The sequence below is a fragment of the Lepidochelys olivacea genome (genome assembly GCF_965140295.1).
Source record: "Lepidochelys olivacea isolate rLepOli2 genome assembly, chromosome: 18".
Taxonomy (NCBI): Eukaryota; Metazoa; Chordata; order Testudines; family Cheloniidae; genus Lepidochelys; species Lepidochelys olivacea.
This window is the reverse complement of record NC_140428.1, coordinates 21,529,159-21,550,357: the sequence shown is the minus strand read 5'-3', so window position 1 is coordinate 21,550,357 and position 21,199 is coordinate 21,529,159. Positions and strand designations below refer to the sequence as shown.

At 50.4% G+C, this 21,199-nt stretch overlaps 1 protein-coding gene across 1 annotated transcript; it reads left to right on the top strand.

Annotated features, from left to right (window-relative positions):
• Positions 1–737: 737 nt before the first annotated feature.
• On the top strand, positions 738–11,912 carry PERM1 (PPARGC1 and ESRR induced regulator, muscle 1). The gene is made up of 4 exons (XM_084651716.1): positions 738–785; positions 1,729–3,858; positions 6,970–7,086; positions 8,176–11,912. Exons 2-4 carry the CDS (start codon positions 1,731–1,733, stop codon positions 8,253–8,255), a joined length of 2,325 nt encoding a protein of 774 aa, XP_084507842.1. The 5' UTR covers positions 738–785; positions 1,729–1,730; the 3' UTR covers positions 8,256–11,912.
• Positions 11,913–21,199: the final 9,287 nt, after the last annotated feature.

The window sequence follows — 21,199 nt, the reverse complement described above, 5'->3', positions numbered from 1 at the left end:
GCAGGGTGGCCCTGGGCAAGTCACTTGCCCACCTACCTTTTGTGTATCTTGGCTGTCTAACCCAGCACCCCGTCTCTGTCGGCAGCCAGGGCCAGGAACTGCGGAGCTGTCACAATGTACGATAGTGCGTCAGGGGAGGACATTTGTCCCTGACCATGTAAAGTGATCTGATGTGCATCTGCACTTTTCTAGCACTGCTACGTGCCTTAGCAATACCCTAGATAGACAGATCATGCTCTGAAGCCTGAGGATTTGATAACCCTTGGGACCATCATCCTACAGAATCAACCTCAGCTCACTGCCTCTAACTTACGAAGCCATTCGCCTCAGTCATTGTCATGGGATGTGTCCATCTGCCATTCAAACCAGACTAGGAGCATCCTTGCCCTCTGGCTTCTTTGTGTGAGTTCTGTGCCCCGTGCCCAGCGCCTGTGCCCTGCGCTGCCTACACTTACGTGGGTGTAACTCCAGCCCTGAGAGTGGAAGGGCCCCATGTGTCTGTGGGTGGCCAAGGGACCCTGTTGTGTTTACAAGAAGGAAACCCATTGGCTGGCAAGCCCAGAGCCTCTCCGCAGGCAGCTATTTATGGAACAGCCCTCTGAGAGCCCTTGGCACGTATAGCGTTTCGCATGACAGGTTGGGGGCTATTTTCGGCCTGTGAATGGAGCCGCTCTGAAGTCTGGCCCTCAATGTCCCCGTCAAGGGTACAGCACCATGTCGCGCTGGGAGGATTTCGCTGCACCACTCTGTACCTGGCTCCATCCCCAGCTTAAATTGTTCCCCAGGTAGGACGCGTTCGCATGCTCTGCACGCTGGCTGTATCTCGCTGCTCTCTGACACCCGGCTCGCTTCCCCACCGCTTCGGGGGAAAAGCTGTCCCCAGGAAATGGGCCCAGGCAGCTGTGGCTTTGCAAACCCTCCGCTGCTTGAATGAGTTTATGTGGCATGGTTGCCCCTCGTCATGCCTCTGGGGAGGCGCAAGAGGCCAAATCCTCAGCTGGTGTAAACTGAAGTCAATGGAGCTGTTACCCCAGCCAAGGATCTTGGTCAAGGAGGTCCAGGCAACTTATAAAGAAGGGATAAAACGTGTGGCGCGAAAGGCATGCATTGAAAGAGCAGGTGCAATCCACAGAGGAGTCTGCACCTGAAAGGACTTTAGATCCACTGAGATCCACTCAGCAATGGGCCAGACAGTGTAAGAATCCGCCACACCCTAGATGCACAGAAATTCGTCTGTGCCCCTCTGGCTTCTGGCAGTTGCTCTATGAACTCCCCAGGGTGCCCCCTTATTCTAATGCAGACGAGATTAGAAAATCCCAAACTGGAGCTACATGGCATTTAAGATCATTTGATCCTAGCTCATCGCAGAAGGCGCTAAGGCTTACGCGTGTTAAAGCCGAGGATCGTCTCCGCTATTTAACTGCTGCCTGGCTGCCATAGGTATTAGATGTGTCTAGGAGTGATGCCCCCTGTCATGCTCCTGCATGTACAAAGGTGCCTTCGGGGAGGAGGCCCCTGCCAGGCTGATGGATAGGCCAAGATCTGTCCTCGCATCCCATTGGTTTCAACCTCAAGAGAATGGGGATGGCAGTGAAGGAACCAGAGGGGAAAGGGTTAATTGAAGATAAAAGGCTCGAGTGGCACGGTGGCCTCATCTCGGTGGGTACCTGGGTGCCCCTCCCCAGGACCCTTGTCCTCACTGATCCCCCCCTTGCTTTGCCACTGCAGAGATGGAGAATTTCCAGTACAGCATCCAGCTGAATGACAGGGACTGGGCAGAGTTTTACTCGGCTTCTGAAGAATGCAACTTAATCCCGGCTGCCCTGGCCACGGCGGACGAGCCGGGCTTCAGTGACCTTGAGCAAGGGGACGGCGAGGCCGGCAGCCCCCGTCCAGCCAGGCTGATCACAGAGAGGGCAGGCAGCACGCCAGCTCCTGGCCCAGGACACCTCCCTCCACATTGGGTCCCCGGAGAGACCTCCCCGCCCCGGCCTATGCCTGGGCACCTGGCCCCGGATGAGGGTCTGTCGGGCAGCGAGGACCAAATGGATCTGGGCTCAGGCAGCAGGTCTCTGCATGAGAGCGACACACCCGGATCCCCCCAGCAGACTCCGCTGATGCCCAGTGCCCAGGACAGGCAGCTGCCTTGTTTCTCAGGGGCCAGCTCTGCCAACCCAGCTAGCCATGCCACGGAGAAGCCTCTCCAGGCCCAGGACAGCCCCCGCAAGGAAGTGGGCCAGGCCACAGAACATGCAGTGGCCTTCCCATTTGCCGTACAGGGCGGAGCAGGTCTGGCCGTAGTACCCCATGATTACCTGCCAGAAGGAGCTCCACAGAAAGGGGAATTACCAGGGGAGCATCTACAAGGCAGTCCAGAGAAGACAGAGTCTGAAAGGCCAGTTCATGCAGCGGATGTGAGCTCCCCAGCGCTGGCTGCTTCAGGGGGGATGGAGAGGCCAGTGGAGGAAAAGGCAAACTGGTCTCTCTGCTTAGAGCCTGGGCTGCCAGACCCAAACAGTGACATTTCCCAGAATCCATCTGCAGAGCCCCTGCAGCCAACGTGTTGCAGAATACCAGGGGAGAGCCGGCCTGCTGGGAAGAATCCAGGGGTGTGTTTGGGTCTAGGTCCAGCCTTGACTGCTCCGGGCTCCCCTGACGACTCTCCGGATGTCATGCAGCCCAGAGGGCCTGTACACCGGGGAGAGAGCCATGAGCACCAGGGAACGCCCACAGCCGCGGGGACACCGTCGCACGGGGCTGTGGCTCTGGAATGCTCGACTCCAGGGTTTTTAACTCCCTCTGCTCTACTGCGAGAGAGCAAAGGGGAGGGAAGAGTGGCCAACCCAGCTCTTGGGGGGCCGGAGGGTGAGGATGAAGCTCATGCCACCTGCAGCATGCTGGGGGATGAGGGGCGAGGGTTGGCACTAGGGGGTCAGGCCGTCAGCGCTCCCAGGAGCAAGGGGGTGAAAGGCCCTGCAGTGCAGCCCTTCCCAGGGGAAGTGAAGACAAGTCGTGCAAGGCCAAAGCAAGCAACTGATTTAGGGACCCATGAGAACATGTCGTTGAATCAGAGCAGCAAACCCACTCCGTCACAGAGAGAGGAGTGCGAAAGCACCACTGGGAAACCCCTGCGTTTTGGAAGCACGGTGGCATTTGGAGGGGATGCTGAAGATGGAGCCCAGGGAAGGCAGAGATCTGGGCTCCTAGGAGGGATGTTTCATCATCATTCAGCAGCTGAGGACTCTCAGGAGGGGGCCAGAACCACCCTGACCTCACTGGAGATGGATGACTGTTTTTTCTGTGACGCCCAAGAGCAGGAGGGGGAGATGAAAACCCTGGGTGGGGTGGAGAAAACAACCATGTCTCCCTGCAAGAAGGAGCAGGAGGTGCCTGAAATGTACGGGCCTGAGATGTACGAATATTTCTTTAACGAACCTGAAGGAAGTGGGGGAGGAAGCCACAAAGACATCTTTGTGGAGCCAGACAGGATCAGCAGCTTGGAGCAAACTTCATCACCGGGCGAAAGCCAGGAGGACCTGGGGTCAAGCCCAGCTGGAGAGCCCGGCGGTGTTATCTCCATCCCCGAGGTTTATGAACATTTCTTTACGGATGGAGTAAGAGGCAGAAAGAGCTGGAGGGCGATCTTCCTGAGCATGCCTGCCTTGGAGGCAAGAAAAGCCATGGTGGCTTTGAAATCCCTCCTGCAAAAGCCAATGCACCTGGTCAGACACAATCCCCACAACCGCGGGGTCCCGGTACCACGAGGTTCCATAAAGAGGCTCCCCCTTCTCCAGCTGACACCTCATGGGAGAATCCAGCTGAAGCCAGAGGATTTAGGAATGGCCCCTGCACGAGCAGGTAAACGTTTGTTCCTGGCCCTGGCTGGTCCCTTCTCGCTGCCCCAGTGTTTAAAAACGTGGTGCTCCCTTTTAGAAACAGGCTCGCTGATTACATAGGAAACTGAAGCCATAGTGTCCTCAGGGCTACAGCCCAGAACCACTGCTGGATTCCCCAGGCCCTGAACTACCCAGTGCCTCTGCCCCAAACCCCGTCTGCAGCCTCTACGCTGCTCTGGGGCTACAGCCCAGACCCAGCACTGGGTTTTCTGTTTGCCTGTAGCTCCCAGCACGGCACTGAATTCCCCAATGCTACAAGCTACACTAGTTTCTCCAGTGCCCAGAACCAGCCCTCCACACCTTGGCACCAACACACTGAAGTTCCTGATGCTGCTGCCCAGAGATAGTGCCACTGTCCCTCTTGTTCTTTGTTCTGTGAATCATGCTAATCGCACGGTTCCATCCCCTTCATTAGCCTGTGGTCCCATTGTCAAACGTGCTGGCGGATACGCCTGCAACCCAGGAATCCCTCGGCATGGTTAAGCCATAGCTTGGTCATGCATAGTGAGACCCAAGTCATGCATTAACCATGTTCCCTCACTGCCCAATCAGCCTTGGACTTTGGCAGGGCTGTTTGGGAGCTGATCCCAAACTGCTTGAGGACGTTGCCCGTTCTCCCACCGCTAGTGCATTCCTCTGCTGAGCAATAGCAGTTGTTAGCATCTTGCAAGTCAGCTTTCCAGGGAAGGAGAACTCAGTGACATGGAGTCTGGGGATATGCTGTGTGTAACTTGCTTTTTTAATGCACATCCACCAGTCCTGGAGCAGAGGTGGTCACAAACAGTATGGAGGCAATCCCGTCAGCCCACCACCAGTGCCCAGCTCCCTGGGGGCAACCATCCCTCCAGAACTGACTCTAGTCAGAGCCCAGAGCAGAGAGAAAAGCAAACTGTCCTGGCTCCCTGTACACAAAACTGTATGCAACCCGAACTAACACCACCACAAGCATTTTTTCCAAGACTTAAAACTTGCTCGCACACTAAGAACAGGAAGGAAGACTATGTGGAAAGACTGGTGACAACTGATCTGTCCTTCTCCACACTAGTCAGGGAAACCAAGCTAGAACTCTGCTAGCAACAAGTGTGTTTCAACCCAGCTGTGGACAGGGCCCAACAGAGTGCAGAATCTGCCTTTGCTGCGTGCCAATACGCGATGGTAAATTGGGGAAGCTTGAGGCTGGATTTCTGTTTGAGGGGTCAATGGTCAGGAAAGCTGTCTATACCAAGATAGCGTGATGATTGTGCCTGTCACAGCCCAGGCACACCGGCTCGGCAATGTTGGCAGGAGAGAAAGGCAAACTGGGACCTTCCCACACTTAGCCGTGCAGAAACAGACGAGGAGAACATTAGACCCAGGGCTAATTTAATAAGCACCCGCTGGAGCCGCTAAAGGTTACTCAGGCGTTGCTTATGACTGTGAGTAGGCGAGAGAGGCTTTAGAGAGAGGCTGGGAATTGGAGGAGAGGAAATCTGACCCATTAGGACAGCCACCGTATTTATTTAAAAGTTTACACTGTGCTTAAAGCCATGGTGCCTCCCCGTTAATATTAAAAACAAACAAATACGTCTTGAGCCCTCCCCATGGGTGACTCAGCAAAGCTCTGCTCTTTATCTGCCCGGAGAAAAGACCCTTTGCCTTGGTGGTAACTAATTAATAAAACTGGCTTTAATTAAAAACCTGATCAAACAAGCAAACAAACCAACCCTCTTGCAACATGCCTCGAAGGTTGCTAACATGGGGAAGCCAACAGAGTAAGAGATCCCAAGTGGTGTCTGCCATAAGCCCTGGAGAGCAGCCCCGAGACTCCAAATGGCCATGATGGAGTGCAAGGGGAGCGGAGGCTTCTCATAGAACTAATAATCATGCTTAGTTCTCTTCCATGTTGCTTTTCATCCATGGATCTCAAAGCACTTTACAAGGATGGGTACTTCTCATTAACCCCATTGTACAGATCGGGAAACCACTGCATTGTGGGTCACCCAGCACAGCCAGGTCTCCCCTGACTCCCCACACAGGTGGTACTGCTGGACCACCCTCTTCCCAAGAGGAAAGCTTGCCTGGTGGTTAGGGTACTAGCGTGCAACTCAGGAGACCTGGGTTCAGTCCCCTGCTCTGCCACAGACTTCTTGTGTGACCTTGGGCAAGTCACTTAAGGTATGTCTACACTGCATTGTCAACCCAGGGCCTTGGGACCCAGACTCAGTGTTTCTAAGCCAACACTGCAGTGTAAAATTGCATTTGCACTTGCTGGAGCCAGGTCTCACAGTGACACTAACGCATCCATATCACACTACACAGACCTTCTGACTCAGGTGTGTACCCTGAGCTGTGTTCACCCTGCAACACAACAGGCCTGAGTCACAGCGGGACTCAGGCTCTGCCCCCCGCCCCCAAAAGCAGCATCCTGTGCACTCCCTGAACCAAGTCAGACTGATGTGTGTGGAGAGAAGGGGGCCATGGGTTCCCACTGGCATCAGAGCCTGGGCTTAGTGTGTGGTGTAGACATACACTTAGTCTCCCTGTGCCTTAGTTCCCCGGCTGTAAAATGGGTATAATGACACTTCCTAAACTCAGAGGGGTGTTGTGAGGATAAATCCATTAAAGACTTTGAGATGCTCATATCCCCCGGTAAATGGAGCTAGATAACTTAGCTAGATAGGCCTGCTAGGTTCCCAGTTAGCACAGTGGCACGTCACTTCTCTACACAAATTAAAAGCTACTTTCAAACTCTTAAGCTTCTGCTTGGCCACAAAGTCTGAAAACCGGGTGAACTATTTAAAACTGGGTAGAATGAAAAGATTAGGGGGACGTGTCTTCCAGAAATGGACCCATGTTCTCCAAAAATTATAAGAAGAAGGGGATTGTGGCCGACCCCATAGGGAGAGGAATGCTGTACAACATTGCAAAAAGATTCTTTCTCTCTTCCTTTTGAAAAACTTAGCAGGGGCTTGGTGAAAAAGACAATGACTGTAAGGCTTAAATACACCAGAAAGACTTACGGCTGAAATGACCAATGTAACAGGAGTATTATTAGTACCGTTTGACCCTTAGCTTCAGGTTGTTCTTCCCGCAGAAAGGCCCCACCTTCCCCTAGCTCTCACGCAGGAGGACATGTGCCTCGTCTTTGTTGCCTTTGCCTCCTGGGCCGTGAAGACATCTGATCTGCAGGCTCCGGATGCATGGAAGACTGGTATGTAGGATGACCCTGCGGGAGAGGAGAAGTGCTTTCCATAAAGGGGAGGGGGAGATGCATGGGGGATTTGCAGGGGGTGGGGGGGGATTTAACTTTAGATAATGTCGGAAGGTTAACCGACAGGTTACATCCTCACGCTAGGCAGAGCGGACAGGTTGGAGCAGAATCTCTCTCCACTGTAGAAGGGCCTTTTCCTGCTTTCTGAAATGTTCTGTCCGTCCCCAACTGCTTCTAGCGTTCTCTCTCACCCAGGAAGGGCCTGATTCCTATCTCTCACTGCTTTTACTCCAGCGTAGCTGCGGCTGACTTTAATTATAGTTTGAAGCAGGAGGAGAATTCCTTTAGTTCTGATTAATCCTGTCCTGTATCCGGACAATGATAATATCACCACATCCTATCATGTCTTATTGCTTAACCTCTTCAGTGTTCCCTAAGGTGACAAAGCATGCATGGGGAAACATCTGCCTCCCAAGCTAGCCTGGGCATGCCGAGCTCCCAGGGAAATCTGGCGTTGGAAGGGATGGACACTGCTATGGTCTGCTGGCACAGAGAGGTGGAACTGGACACAAGACCCCAAAGGGTTAATTAGCTGGGAACATTTCCGCCAGGTGGTTAGAGCAGAGGGTGAGAAATCAGGAGTCCTGGGGTTCCATGCCAACCTCTGCCACTAACTCACTAGGGTTGAAATTCACCCCGTGCAGTGGGGCCAACATAACACCTGTGTCCACTGGGTGAGTCACCGCGCTGTTCTGTTCCTCAGTTTCCCCATCTGGGAAGTGGGTGTGATGATATTATCTACGTTAAAGGGGGTTTGTGAGGCTAAATTCATTCATTTTTGCAATGGGCTGTGCAATCCGGAGATGAAAAGTGCCATACTTGTGCAGAGAAATTGTTCATTAGCTGTGACAAGGAGAGACACCAGCATGAACAACCCATGGTTGCTCTGCAGCAAAAAGGCAATCATATGCAGAGATTCGTGTTCTGAAACTCTGCTCCAGAAAACTGTTTGCTCAGACTAGACCTGAAACCAGGGCTTTGGAATAATCCTACAGCTTCATTTTGGAAATGTGTTGGGGTCTTTTCCAGTGTTACTGGCAAACGTCGGCACCCTCTCTGCCATCCGGTACTTCAGACGGCAGGCCATAGAAGGACGACACGGAACCTAGACACTCCCACATGGCCCAGCCAGAGACACGTCCTGTGGGCCTGCGAGGAAGAGTCCAGGAGACAACACTCACTGCACCTTGCCCTTTGGCAATAAAATGACTGTTTGCCAATGGGTCCAGTGGAGACATGGTTCTGGAATCCAGGCTGCAGAGTCCTGGCAAGGAGCAGGGTGCGAGAAAGCAGCACCTTTGCAATGAAATCTGACATGTAATCTGTTTGTTATAGGCATTATTTGCATTTTGTTGCACGGGGTAGAATTAGGCCCAGTGCATGCTGGTTCGATTCTGCTCTCTGCCTCGGTCAACATAGCGACGGCGATCGGGGCGAGGGGGGAGTGAAAAATCCACACGCCTGACCGACGTAGCTATGCCAGACTAGCCCCAGTGTAACAACAGCTCAACAGAAGAATGCTTCAGTCAACATAGCTGCCATCATTCGGGGAGGTAGAGTTCTGTCAGTGTAGACTGTCTACACTACAGGGTTATGCTGACATGGCTATGCTGGTATACAGGGGGGCTGGAACACTTTGTATAATGGGGGTGCTGAGAGCCATTGAACCAGACTCTAAACCCTGGATATAATGGAAACCACTTCAAGCCAGGGGGTGCTGCAGCACCCCACCGGCCTCTAATTCTAGCACCTATGCTGGTCTAGTCCCTGTAGTGTAGAGATTTTCTCTCTCTCCTCTAAGTTCAGCTGTTTCACTTTGCTACACCATCTCCTATGGATAGCTAGGTAGCTTAGGGTGACCAGACAGCAAGTGTGAAAAATCGGGACAGGAGGTGGGGGGTAATAGGAGCCTATATAAGAAAAAGACCCAAAAATCAGGACTGTCCCTATAAAATCAGGACATCTGGTCACCCTAAGGTAGCTGCATGCGTTGTTGTGTGTTCCAAGGGGAATTGTATCCATTTTGTCCCTGTCAGCTGGAAGTTGATGGCTGCTGGCACAGGAGACTTTTGATAGTGGGGAGCCACAAAGCAAAAGGAACCGGGGCAACTCCTCAGTCTTCTGGTGTCCAGTGATCTCAGCTAGCAATGGGGAGGCTTTCTGGAAGGAAGGGAAAGGGTTTGGGGAACAATCAACTCTCCCCAGCTAAATATCTCCACATTGGCAGCTTTCAGGCTGGCTGCTCAGCCGATTGGTAGAGCAGCAGTGAAACTGGGAATGTATCCAGGTGACCCTAGGCTGTGGCTTGTTTAACAAAGTTCAGACTTTCATGGCTTGGATCCCGTCAAGGGAGTTCATCCTCTTGGATGTCAGTGCTCAGAGTCATTGTGTTTATCCCAATGGTGCATTTCAATGAGGCTGCAGTAGGATTTCTGGAGTCAGTGCCCTGCTTTGCTGTGCCAGAGGCCTCAGGTTCAGTGCACTGGGGTGGAGAGGACCACGCAGGTAGGATGCACTCTGCTCCTACGGGGGAGGTACCGCTTGGCATCAAACGACTCTGCTGACCGGCTATGCAGTAGCACTGAGGGGTCCTGAAAGGGGCCGGTTTAACCCTTCTGGGCTGGATGCATTGAGGGCTTCAAGGTCAGAGTATATAAAGGGGCTGGGGTAGGGGAGATTACAAATGAGGAGAGACCTAAAAGGCTTTGATGGGGGATGCAGAGGCTGGCAAAAGGGAAAATACCGAATGACTATGGACCAGATGGTATTCAGATACTGCAATCACAGGTACTAAGCCCCTCGGTGGGACTTCTACTTTATGGCGTTGGGGGGGGGAGTTTGAAATGAGTGTGGGAGGGGCACAGAAAGGGGCTTTGGAGAAGATGTGACCATGTGAGAGAACAGGCTGGTTGGTGGGTATGAGACCTCGCTAAGGCTGCCAATTTTGGTTGGACGTATTCCTGGAGGTTTCATCCCACGACATAATCTTTTAATTAAAGGTGAATCTTTAATTCCTGGAGAGTCCAGGACAACCCTGGAGGGTTGGCAACCCTAGACCTGGCTGGAAGATGGCAACAACAAACTGGAATGCCGTTGGGTGGCAACGTTCACAGACTTGTTTCCCCAGCAGGGCTAGCGACTGCACTGTTTGCTGCTGGAGGAGCCATGGGCAGGTGTGAAAAGTGTCCTCGGAAAGTAAGCTGGGCTGGGGGCACTGAACATCCAGGGAAGGAGGAGAGAGGACAAAGGTGCCTGAGATCCAGGACCGAAAGGTGTGAAGCTTAAGAGTCTTGTGTTAAGGGTTAGTCGCCCTATAACACCTCTGCAATTGTGCCACAATGGACCCTCTGCTTTAATCTCAGAGCGCCCTCCTGTGCCCCAGAGGAGGTACTGCGGCTAATGTCAAGCTGCTAAATTGTCCCTGAGACTTAGACTTTGATTCTGTTTTAGACTTCTTTTTGTGCTGGTGTTGGTTGTTACATTGTGGATAACGCCTAACATCTTGATCCCTATAAAGGCATGAACGCAGAATGTCTACAGCTCCAGGCCTGCACTGCTGCACACTGGGCTACAGCCCTGTGTCTCCCCGGCGGGAGATGTAGCCGACTCATCTCCTGTGTGGTTCAGACACAGACATAACACACCCTGAACCCTGGGTTGCCTTAGAAAACCCAGTCCCCTTGTCAATGATGCCTTCACCAGATAGGCTGGGCTTGGTAGCCTTTGCTAACTTCACCACTCAGTCAGTCTTCCATCTTACCCCCATCCTTTACCCGTTTTCTGTCTACTCGGCTGCAAATTATCGGTGGCATAGTACAAACAGGCACAGTGGGAGGCTCTGCCAGACAGCTCTGCCAGAGCACCGCAATCCCAACGTGCCGTTCCCTCCCTTTTTTGGGCATGGCCTAGGCGATCTAATCAATTTTTGTTCGTCTGTGATGATGGGGGGAGGGATAACTCAGTGGTTTGAGCATTGTCCTGCTAAACCCAGGGTTGTGAGCTCAATCCTTGAGGGGGCCATTTAGGGATCTGGGGCAAAAATTGGGGATTGGTCCTGCTTTGAGCAGGGGGTTGGACTAGATGACCTCCTGAGGTCCCTTCCAACCCTGATATTCTATGATTCTATAATTCCAGCCATCAAAGCACACAGACCTCTTGTCACTTGCACCATCCCAGCCCTACCTTCTACATAGGTGCTGGAACTAGGGGGGCAGGGGTGCTACCGCACCCCCTGGCTTGAAGTGGTTTCCATTATATCCAGGGTTTAAAGTTTGGTTCAATGGCTCTCAACACCCCCACTATAAACATTGTTCCAGCACCCTTGAGCTTCTCGCCAGAGACTTTCTCAAATATCAGATGGTGTCAAACGGCAAGGACATGGTCAAAAACCCACAAGGGACATAGCTCAGGATAGCTACCATGCTCATCACTGGTGACCTGCTGTTATCAAGCCCCCAAAGGCTGCAGAGCATCAGCAGGGAGCACGTGGTCCAGCCAGTCCCCCACCCCAAGCTCCTGACCACCCCTTCCATCTGTGGGAAATAACTAAGCCATGAAATGCTCATAAGCCTTTGGCGCTGGTTCCTGAATCTGCCTTATGAAGTAAGAGATGTTTAGCTATGCCCTGGTAATACGGACTATAATGGAGTGTTAATGTTACTTATTGGGGGGATTTGAGGCGCTGTCTTTAAAACCATGCACTATTAAAGATAAGAGTACAGCTATATAGTGAGCTCTTAGCAGTAAAAGGAGACCGTGGTGGGTACATGCTGTATATAGATGAAGTATATTAGTTGTACATATGAAATAAATCTCAGATCATTTTTGGCTGAATAATGTGTTGGAAGCTTCCAATACATTTTCTATTTCATTTACCTTAATTCTGGGGTCTGTCTATTTATACGTCCCTGCAAAATTTCCACGTGGTTCACACACACCATTTAATGGGTATGTGCCTAACAAACGATCAACCAGTCATACAGCCGCCTAGCACACACGTTTCAAGGCATTGCCACTGTTACAGAGGTGCTGAAGGGAACTGGCCATTGAGGGCTAAAGTAGATGACTTAATGACAAAGGTTTTTTACAATCACGTCTCCCGGCACAGCTTGGAAAACACTCACTATTGGGGCTTGATCAAGAGAGGCACTTCTTCAACCTCCAACTCCTACTGCCATCGGGGCCCAGGGGAGGGGTTCTCTTCCCAGTCCTGCTCCGGTTTTATCGCTTCCCAAAGAGCCAATGAAGGGATTTTGGGAATGGGCGGGGGGGGGGGGAAGGAAGTCCATTGCATAGTTCTGGCTCAGAGTAGCCACTGGTCTCAATTCATCATCAAGTACCACGGGCCCATTTGTGGTGCTTTTGGCAGGGCGTTGCTCTCCAGTACTGCAGTAGAACGTGGCGTCCAGTTCTGCACAATTATAGGGTCTAGTTTGAATTAAATCCAACCCAGAAGTAAGCTGGTCTCTGCAGAACATTATGAGCTAAATAAACATATGGTACAGCGAGATAACCAGTCTGACTCGGGCCAACAGCAGGCCTCAAACCCACGAGCTTTTCCACAAGCAGGAGAATCTCATGATTTTAGCACTGCAGAGCTAGTCGGTGGAAGCAGGAGTAGACTCGCAAACCGCAAGTGTGAACCGATGACTAGGAGGGGACAAAACCCCACATGCTCTTAGTCTGTGTTACAGACACACAAACTGGGGCTTCTGTTTATTGTGCCCCAAAGACTCTTCTGATCAGCGGGACACTCCGTGACACATAGGGTACCTCTACACTGCAATACAAGCCCCGCGGCTGGCCTGGCTCGGCTCAGCTGACTTGGGCTCCTGGGGATCAGGCTATAGGGGTATAAAATTGCAGTGTAGATGCTCAGACTGTAGCCCTCCCCTCTCACAGGATCTCAGAGCCTGGGCTCCAGGTGAGCCCAAATGTCATTTTATCGTCCCGCAGCCTGAGCCCCACAAACCTGAGCGAGCTGCCCCAGGCTCTGAGATCACAATGTAGCCATCCCCTAAACGACAATCATTTTAAAAACAAACACTACTCCACGCGGGGTGAGGAGAACAACAAGAGAAACACCCCTCCTAGGAAACCTCTGGGCTGGAGACAAGTCACACAACAGTCTGCACCAGAGGCAATGAGTCCCCATAATGTGAGGCACAAGTCAGGGATCCAGGCCCTCCTTCTGCGACGGATACAGCCAACCGCTGCTCATCACGGCTACCTGGGTTCTCCTGTCTGCAACAGCATCAGCGTCCAGGCCTGGGTAGTTGTACAGACACGTCCCCCTGGAGCAAACGGTCATGCTGCAGGCACTAGGGGCGTTCAGACATTCGCGTATGTTCAGTTTCACTGTTTACCCAGCCAGAGCACATTAACCGCCCGGCCCATTTTCCGTGGCAGGCGGGAATACAGAGACCACAGCATGGTGGATGGGTAATGGGGGTGTCAGCTGGAGGAATCCAACTATTTCATTAGCCAAGGCTTTCCTGGGAGTTGGTAAATTACACTGGTTAAAAAAAAAAAATCAAAGTGGGGAGGGGGGAGTGGCAGACAGCTCCTTCCGCTGGAAACAGAGTATCTAGTGTTTGAGGGCCTGAGCAGGGAGAACCAAAACACTGTGTTTGAGACTTAGCAGTTTGCGCTGCTGGCTGTGTAGAAGGCATCATTAATGCAAGACTGACCTCTAACAGCTCCTCTTTGGCTTTTCACTATCCCGGTTTTTTTCTTGTTTTTTTTTTAACCAAATCACCAAAATCTGAAGGGAATCAATGTTCTCCTTTCCACCCCAGGGGCAAGAACAAGACTCAGTGAGCCATGTACAGCGCTCCCACTGGCAGGCACCATTGAGATGTCTGCATTAAATAAATTAATGATTGTGCAACCAATCACCTTATTAAAGTGGGGCAAATCTCCAAGAGGTTGGGAATTCTGCTTTAATCTGAATCCACCACCTAAACTCTGGCTGCTTCTCTGAACTCTCCAAACCGCTTAGGTTTGTAAAGCTGGGCAGGAGGTCACACTAGAATAGGGGAGGTTTCTGGTACCTATGTTTTTGATCCTGGCCAGAAACCTGAATGCAATAAACTTTTGGCCCAAGTTGGGTTCCAAACCTGGACAAAAGGTTGGCAGGGAAGATTTTGATTTTTTCCATATGAGTTTGGTTGTTCTTAACCCAACCTCCAACCCGCGCAGGATTTTCGGTTACTCTGTGTTTCTTCCAATGGCTGTGGTCTGTCCTAATGTTGGATCATATTAAAGAAGTTCTATATTAAACTCAGAAATGAGTTTGATTCCCCATAGTTTAAATTCCAGGGTATTACTAATTAAGAGGTCTCTTGGTTTTTGGTACTGTTTCTCTCCCTCTATGTGTGAAAATTGCAAGCTGCTAATTGTGTTAGTACATTTTAAGACAGAGTCTGTTCTCAAAGCAATTCTTGGTAACAACAACTACTTACACAGAGAGAGACTCAAAGCAATACTCTGTAACAACAGAAACAGCACCCAGAGACTCCCCGCCCTTTTGTTGTATTCATCTCGCTTTGTTAACAATTGTGATTAAAATAGAGATAGAGGATGTATGTGGATGGATGCTTGGTGTGGATAATAACTGAATGATCAGGGAGGTGCCAGCCTAAGAATCCAGTGTCCATCAGCTGAAGGAGGCGTCAAGTGGAAATAACCAGAGGACCCCCAGAGGGCAGACTGGAATCCACCCAACAGCCTCAAGAATGGGAGAACCAAAGAACAAGATAACATCTGGCAGCACGGAGCCGTCAGGAATGTGCCATCTGCTGATTGATTCAGCAACAGCTTGATGAAGCAATTCCCATAGACTGGCATAGGAAGAAATTCCTATAAAAATAGACTCTAGAAAGTGAGAACTTTGGGGTCTGATTCTGTGAACCAACTTCCAGGAGCATCAGATGAGCATCTGACAAGGCCCTGCTCCCTCCTCATGTCCAAGCCACCTGGCCAGTGGCTTGGCATGAGCAACTCTAAGGCTAGTAACTATGATAGCAACCTTACAGAACCTGTGTGTGTGTGTGTGTGTGTGTGTGTGTGTGTGTGTGTGTATGAATGAATGTGTGAATAAATATGAAACTGAATGGAATGTTATAGCTATAACTAACTGCTTACTATGATTCTTTCTGTATTCACAATAAATGTGGTATTTTGCCTTTTCCCGTTTAATAAGATCCTGCTGGTTTTTATTTTATTGGTATAACACTAAGCCGTGGCCGGGATTGAGTCTGCAATGTGGATGCTGCTGGTTCCATTCACCGTTTCGGGGCCTTGTGATGAATGAGTGAACTCAATCAACTGAGGCCAGATCGGAAAACTTTGGCATCAGTGCGAAGCGGGGCCTTTTGCTTTTGCTGAATCATTGCTAGTGAATGACCAATTTGCCCTCTTCCCTGCCCCAGAGCTAAGGGCTTGGCTTCTGCACGGCTCCCAACCCCCGCCACATTGCTCTCTGCTCTTCACATGATGGTGCTGTCAATAGTCTTAAGCTGAGCACTGTTGGGCTGGCGCTGATGGGAGTGCTCTGAGGAAAATTCTAGGGATTGGGTTCTGCAAACCTTGCATCATCATTTACACATGTGCAAATACTTTTGATTTGGCAGCATTTCCCACCCCCTCTGCACAGGTGCAAATGATCACATTAGGCTCTGCAGAAAGTAGAATAACTAGAGGACACTCTTTCCTCTGAATCCCCATTGAGCGAGGGACCCAGAGTCCCTGCAGGGGCAGCTATACTGTTAAAAGCAGTAATCTTCCAGAGAGATGTAAAACCAGCCGCCTGCCTGTTTGTAAAGCTCAGCCTGAGAAAATAAATCATCAAAATGAGAGCTGGTGCCGATTGCAAAGCTATTCAGTCTAAGACAGAGGTTGATAAATTGGAGAAGATTCAGAGAAGAGCCATGAGAATGATTAGAGGATTAGAAAACATGCCATATAGTGACAGACTCAAGGAGTTCAATCTAGTTATTTTACCAAAGAGAAGGGGTGACTAGATTACAGTCTATAAGTACTTACATGGGGAATAAACGTTTAATTATGGGCTCTTCAGTCTGTCAGAGAAAGATATACAGCAGAACCTCAGAGTTACAAACACCAGAGTTACGAACTGACCGGTCAACCACACACCTCATTTGGAACCGGAAGTATGCAATCAGGCAGCAGAGACGAAAAAAAGAAAGCAAACACAGTGCAACCCAGTAGTGGGTTAAACGTAAACTACAAAAAAAAGGGAAAATTTAAAACAAAGATTTGGCACTATAAGAAACCTGCGTCTGTGCTTGTTTCATTTACATTAAGGTGGTTATAAGCAGCATTTTCCTTCGGCATAGTAACGTTTCACAGCCGTATTAAGTCAACGTTCAGTTGCAAACTTTTGAAAGAACCAGAATGTTTTGTTCAGCGTTACGAACATTTCAGAGTTACGAACAACCTCCATTCCCGAGGTGTTCGTCACTCTGTGGTCCTATTGCAATATGATCCAATGGCTGGCAGTGGAAGTGAGACAAATTCAGACTGGAGATAAGGGGTCAATTTTTAACCGTGAGAGTCAATAACCACTGGAACCGTTTACCCAAGGCTGTGGTGGATGCTCCGTCACTGACCATTTTTCAATCCAGATGGGATGTTTTTCCAAAAGCTCTGCTCTAGGGATTATTGTGGGGCAGTTCTCCGGCCTGGGGTCTGCAGGAGGGCAGTCTAGACAATCACAATGGTCCCTTCTGGCCTTAGAATCTATGAAAGCCAACCTAGGGGATTCAACCCCAGGACGCCACTGAAATGAATAGGAGTTGTGTCTAAGTCCCCTAGTCAGTCTTGAAAGTCTCAACCATGGTGATCCAAAGCACGCTAAGCTCTTTCCAGAACAAACAGAACAGCACCTTCCCTGCCCTGCAGAATTACATGTAACACAATGAGTGGGGGTTACAAACAACAGGGTGGGGCTGGAGGGAAGAAGGACAAGGGTTACACCATGAGGATCAGGCATTTACTCAGCGGATGTATGTGCAGGGTTGTTGGTTTTTTTGCACGACCAGGATTGCCGGCCCAGCCTGTAATTTGGCCAGCTCGTTATATCCTGCCATTTTAACTGGCTATGGCCCTTTTTTATTCCCCCAGTTCTAAAACAGTGTAAGCTGTTGAGAGCCATTCAACACTTCCTGGGTTTTTACCCCAGAAGTAACAATATTCCTGTGGTAGCTAACATGGTCACCAGCTCTTTATGGGCCAGAATCAAACGCAACTGTAGTCAATGGGAGACTTTCAATCCAAGCTGTTCATAGAGGTTCACATTTTTAACAGGGAGGGTAATTTACCATTGAAACAGGGATGTGGTGAGGGTTTTTTCTATTACATGAAATCTTCAAATCCAAATTGGAGGGCTTCCTAAAACAATAAGCTGGGGCCAAATCACAAGATATGGGCTCAATGCAGGAATTACTCAGGGAAATTCTGCTCAGTGTAAAATTCAATGGTCAGAAATTCTATGAATTAGTGGCCTTTGAATCAGGTACCTAAATACCTTTACGGATCTGAGCCGTAAGGCCTAACTCCCACTGGTTTCAATGAAGATCTGGGCCTAAATGCAGAGAGCTTTGCTGTAGAACAGGGGTTCTTAACCGTTTTCTTTCTGAGCCGTGTCCTCCCCCCACAACATGCTATAAAAACTCCACAGCCCACTTGTGCCACAACAACGGTTTCTCTGCCTATAAAAGCCAGGGCCGGAGTTAAGGGGTAGCAAGCAGGACAATTGCCCAGGGGCCCACACCACAGGGGGGCCCTGAAAAGCTAAGTTGCTCAGGCTTTGGCTTCAGCCCCAGGTGGCGAGGCTCAGGGTGCCAGGCTTCAGCCCTGCGTGGTGGGGCTTCAGCTTTCTACCCTGGGCCCTAGTGAGTCTAATGCCAGCCCTGCTTGGCAGACCCCCCTGAAACCTGCTCATGGCCCCCCAGGGGCCCTGGACCCCTGGTTGAGACCTGCAGCTGTAGAAAATGCCAGATAATCAAGATGTGATCACACTGGGCTGGGTTTACATGCTTTGTGGCTCCTTTTCACCCTTCTGTAGAATACAAGAGGGTGAAGTGAATAACAAGAAGATAAATGCCTTCTACCCTGCTGCAGAGCAATGGGAAATGAATGGCGTTACAGTGCAGAAATCAAAGTATCAGAAACCACAGCCAGTATCAGGGGATAAGCTCTGGGAGTTGGGGCCGGACTTGAAAGATCAGCAACCTCTCCAGTATCCTAGAGGGAAAACCAGCCTTGACATGCCTGTAATTTTCCTGCTTAGTTTATGCAATGAATAGCTCAGTGGTTTGAGCATTGGCCTGCTAAACCCAGGGTTATGAGTTCAATCCTTGAGGGGGCCATTCAGAGATCTGGGGCAAAAATTGGGGATTGGTCCTGCTTTGAGCAGCGGGTTGGACTAGATGACCTCCTGAGGTCCCTTCCAACCTTGATATTCTATGGCCTTTTACGCTCTGTAGTCTCCTCCCTCCCGTACCACTGACAGGGCCACGAGCCAATGTCCTGCCCTACAACAAGGAGACAGAAATGACCATCTTTTGCAAAAGCAGGAACCACCACAATAGAAAAATCAAGACTTGGACCCACTGAAAAGGTCATTTCTGTTTCACTTTGCCAAAGAAAGTGGCTTTGCTGAAGTCTGGAAATGCCAGGTGGGAGACATGCTACCGTACACCACATCCTAACCTAGCATGCAGCTCCCCATCTGACACCGCATCTTGCCAAGCAAATGAAAAAGTCAAACAGGTGCACTCTGAATAATTTCCTCCTCAGTTCAGCGGCCTTCCGTAGCAGCCTTATTCAAAAGGGCCCTGTTACACAATGTAACACTTAAGCTGCTGGATAGGAATAGATCCCAAATTTCTCTCTTCTACAGCAACCAATATAACAACAGGCCGGCCAGCGAGATGTAGTTCAAGCAATAGCCCCACTAATGATTCATCTGACCCTAACAAAATCAGAGCATAGGTTCCAGTGGAAATTTCTGCTCAGTCGCTTTCCAAGGCATTTGCCTGGACCACCGGGGCTTCAAAGGGATTGGAAAGCGATAGCTGCCAAATGATTTCAAGCCAGCTCTATGAATGGCATTTGCTAGTGAGCTGGCAGAGAACCCTGCTTGTGTCCTACAGAAATGACGGCTGGCGGGTTTTTACTTTAAACTGCTCGGCAACTGAAAGGCAGCTCAGACTAACAGACCTGGGATATTTCCCTAGCTCCTTCCATGCCCAGGGTGCCATACCAACTAAATGATACCCAGAGGGGTCACTCCATCCCACTCTGGGAGGAGCTGAATGGATCTTCATCTTAAAGCCCTCAGGGGACTGGATGAGAGACAGCCCTGGGCTTTGGTGGGGGGAAAGGGAAAGTGGATTTAGTCCCCGCAGCCACAGCCTTGGTCAAAGCGAAGGGGAAAGACCCCTGGCTTAATGGGCTCTTCTGCAATGATGCAGCAGCCCTGTTCTGTCCTTTCTTCTCCCTGGTCTCTGAATGGCGTGGGAATGAGGCCAGGCCCCAGTTCTTGGCCCTGCTCCCCACCACTCAGACTGAGTCTTCAGGGAAAGCAACTTCCTGTCCCATCCGCACCCGGCACAGCCTACTCCTCTGGCCCAAGGGCTGTGGGGGGCTTTACTATTCTTCACAGCAAAGAGAAAGTTCTGCACGGCGTAGAGGCAGGGTAGGACTTTAGTAGGAGAGCAACACCTCAGGCTTCTGAGAGCCCTGCAGTTATGCTCTGCACTTAGAGAAACTTCCATTCGCCAAGGATCTTAAAGCCTGTTACCAATATGAATTAATCCCCCGAGGCCCATAGGAGGACAGGTCCCCATTTTACAGGTGAAGAAATTGAGGTACAAAATGTTGCACGGATGGCCTAAGGTCACAAAGGGAGTCAGTGGCTGAACCAGAAGCAAACCTAGGACTCTTGAATTCCTAGTCCCCATAAATACCAGATGATGCTCCCTCCTCTGTACATAAAATATAGTAGCTCTGAAAGATCTCTCTTCACCTCTCACACAGCGGAGAGGGAAACAAAATGCTCTCCCACGTTCTCCAAGGAAGGTAATTTATTTCTGCATGGTTCGTCGGTCAGCAGAGCCCTGACAAAAAGAACTGCTGAACGTTCGTTCAGTTAAAGGCACACATGAATTCTGAGAGCATTCACAACTCCCTTTCACGAGCATTCGTGCGAGCAACATGTTCACAAGAACATCGGCGGAAAGAGAACACGCCACATATCCCCGTGCAAACGTCCACTCTTACGCAGCCCTGATGGACACTGCGTGGATTTCAGAATCAGCCAATCAGGGGGCAGAAGCAAGAGCCTAAGATGGGGCTGGCCAGTGACACGGCATGGATAGCATTGCGATAGCTAGTGTTACTTTCCTTAAACTCTCTATTTATAAACCTTGGACCGGCTGAAAAGCACGTCAGAGAGAGAGGTGGGTTTTCGATCACAAGAGAGGGGGAGAAGGTAGAGCTTGAAAATATACCACTGCTGTCTGCAATAGCAACAGCTATTAATCAAGCTTAGCTAATCAAGCTAAGCAGGGTCAGTAGCTCCCAGGAAAAATCTTAGGGGCCGCAGGAAATGGTATCGGTGACGTAGCAGAGACGGGCCGGTGCTGTGAAGCTTGGATTGGGATCTGAGTTTACCCACTATTTTGGGGTGCTGACTGGGGACCACTTTAGGGCTCGTCCACCCACAAGAGTGCTACCACTTTAATAATACTGGCTTAGCTTAAGTGGTACAATCCCCTCCCCCTGCTCCCCCAAGGTGTGGAGTCAGATGCAGTGACATCAGTATAAAAGTGGCATATTCCTCTATGGGAAAGGGAATACGCTATACCAGTAGAACTGCATCCACAGTCAGGTCCGTACCATTATAAACTCATTGGATTATGAGGCAAAGGCACCCCGCCTAACCAGCTTAGTTCTACCAGGACAAAAACCGTCTGTAGCCCAGGTCTTAGAGATCAATTAAACGATGATGTTCAGGGATGAGGGC

What these genes read in the sequence shown, in the direction of transcription:
- PERM1 (XM_084651716.1), top strand. Translation starts at nt 1,731, where the DNA reads ATGGAGAATTTCCAGTACAGCATCCAGCTGAATGACAGGGACTGGGCA. An exon ending in AATGGCCCCTGCACGAGCAG is followed by an intron (nt 3,859 to 6,969) that starts GTAAACGTTTGT and finishes TTCTTCCCGCAG; the next exon opens with AAAGGCCCCACCTTCCCCTA. An exon ending in TCCGGATGCATGGAAGACTG is followed by an intron (nt 7,087 to 8,175) that starts GTATGTAGGATG and finishes GGTCTTTTCCAG; the next exon opens with TGTTACTGGCAAACGTCGGC.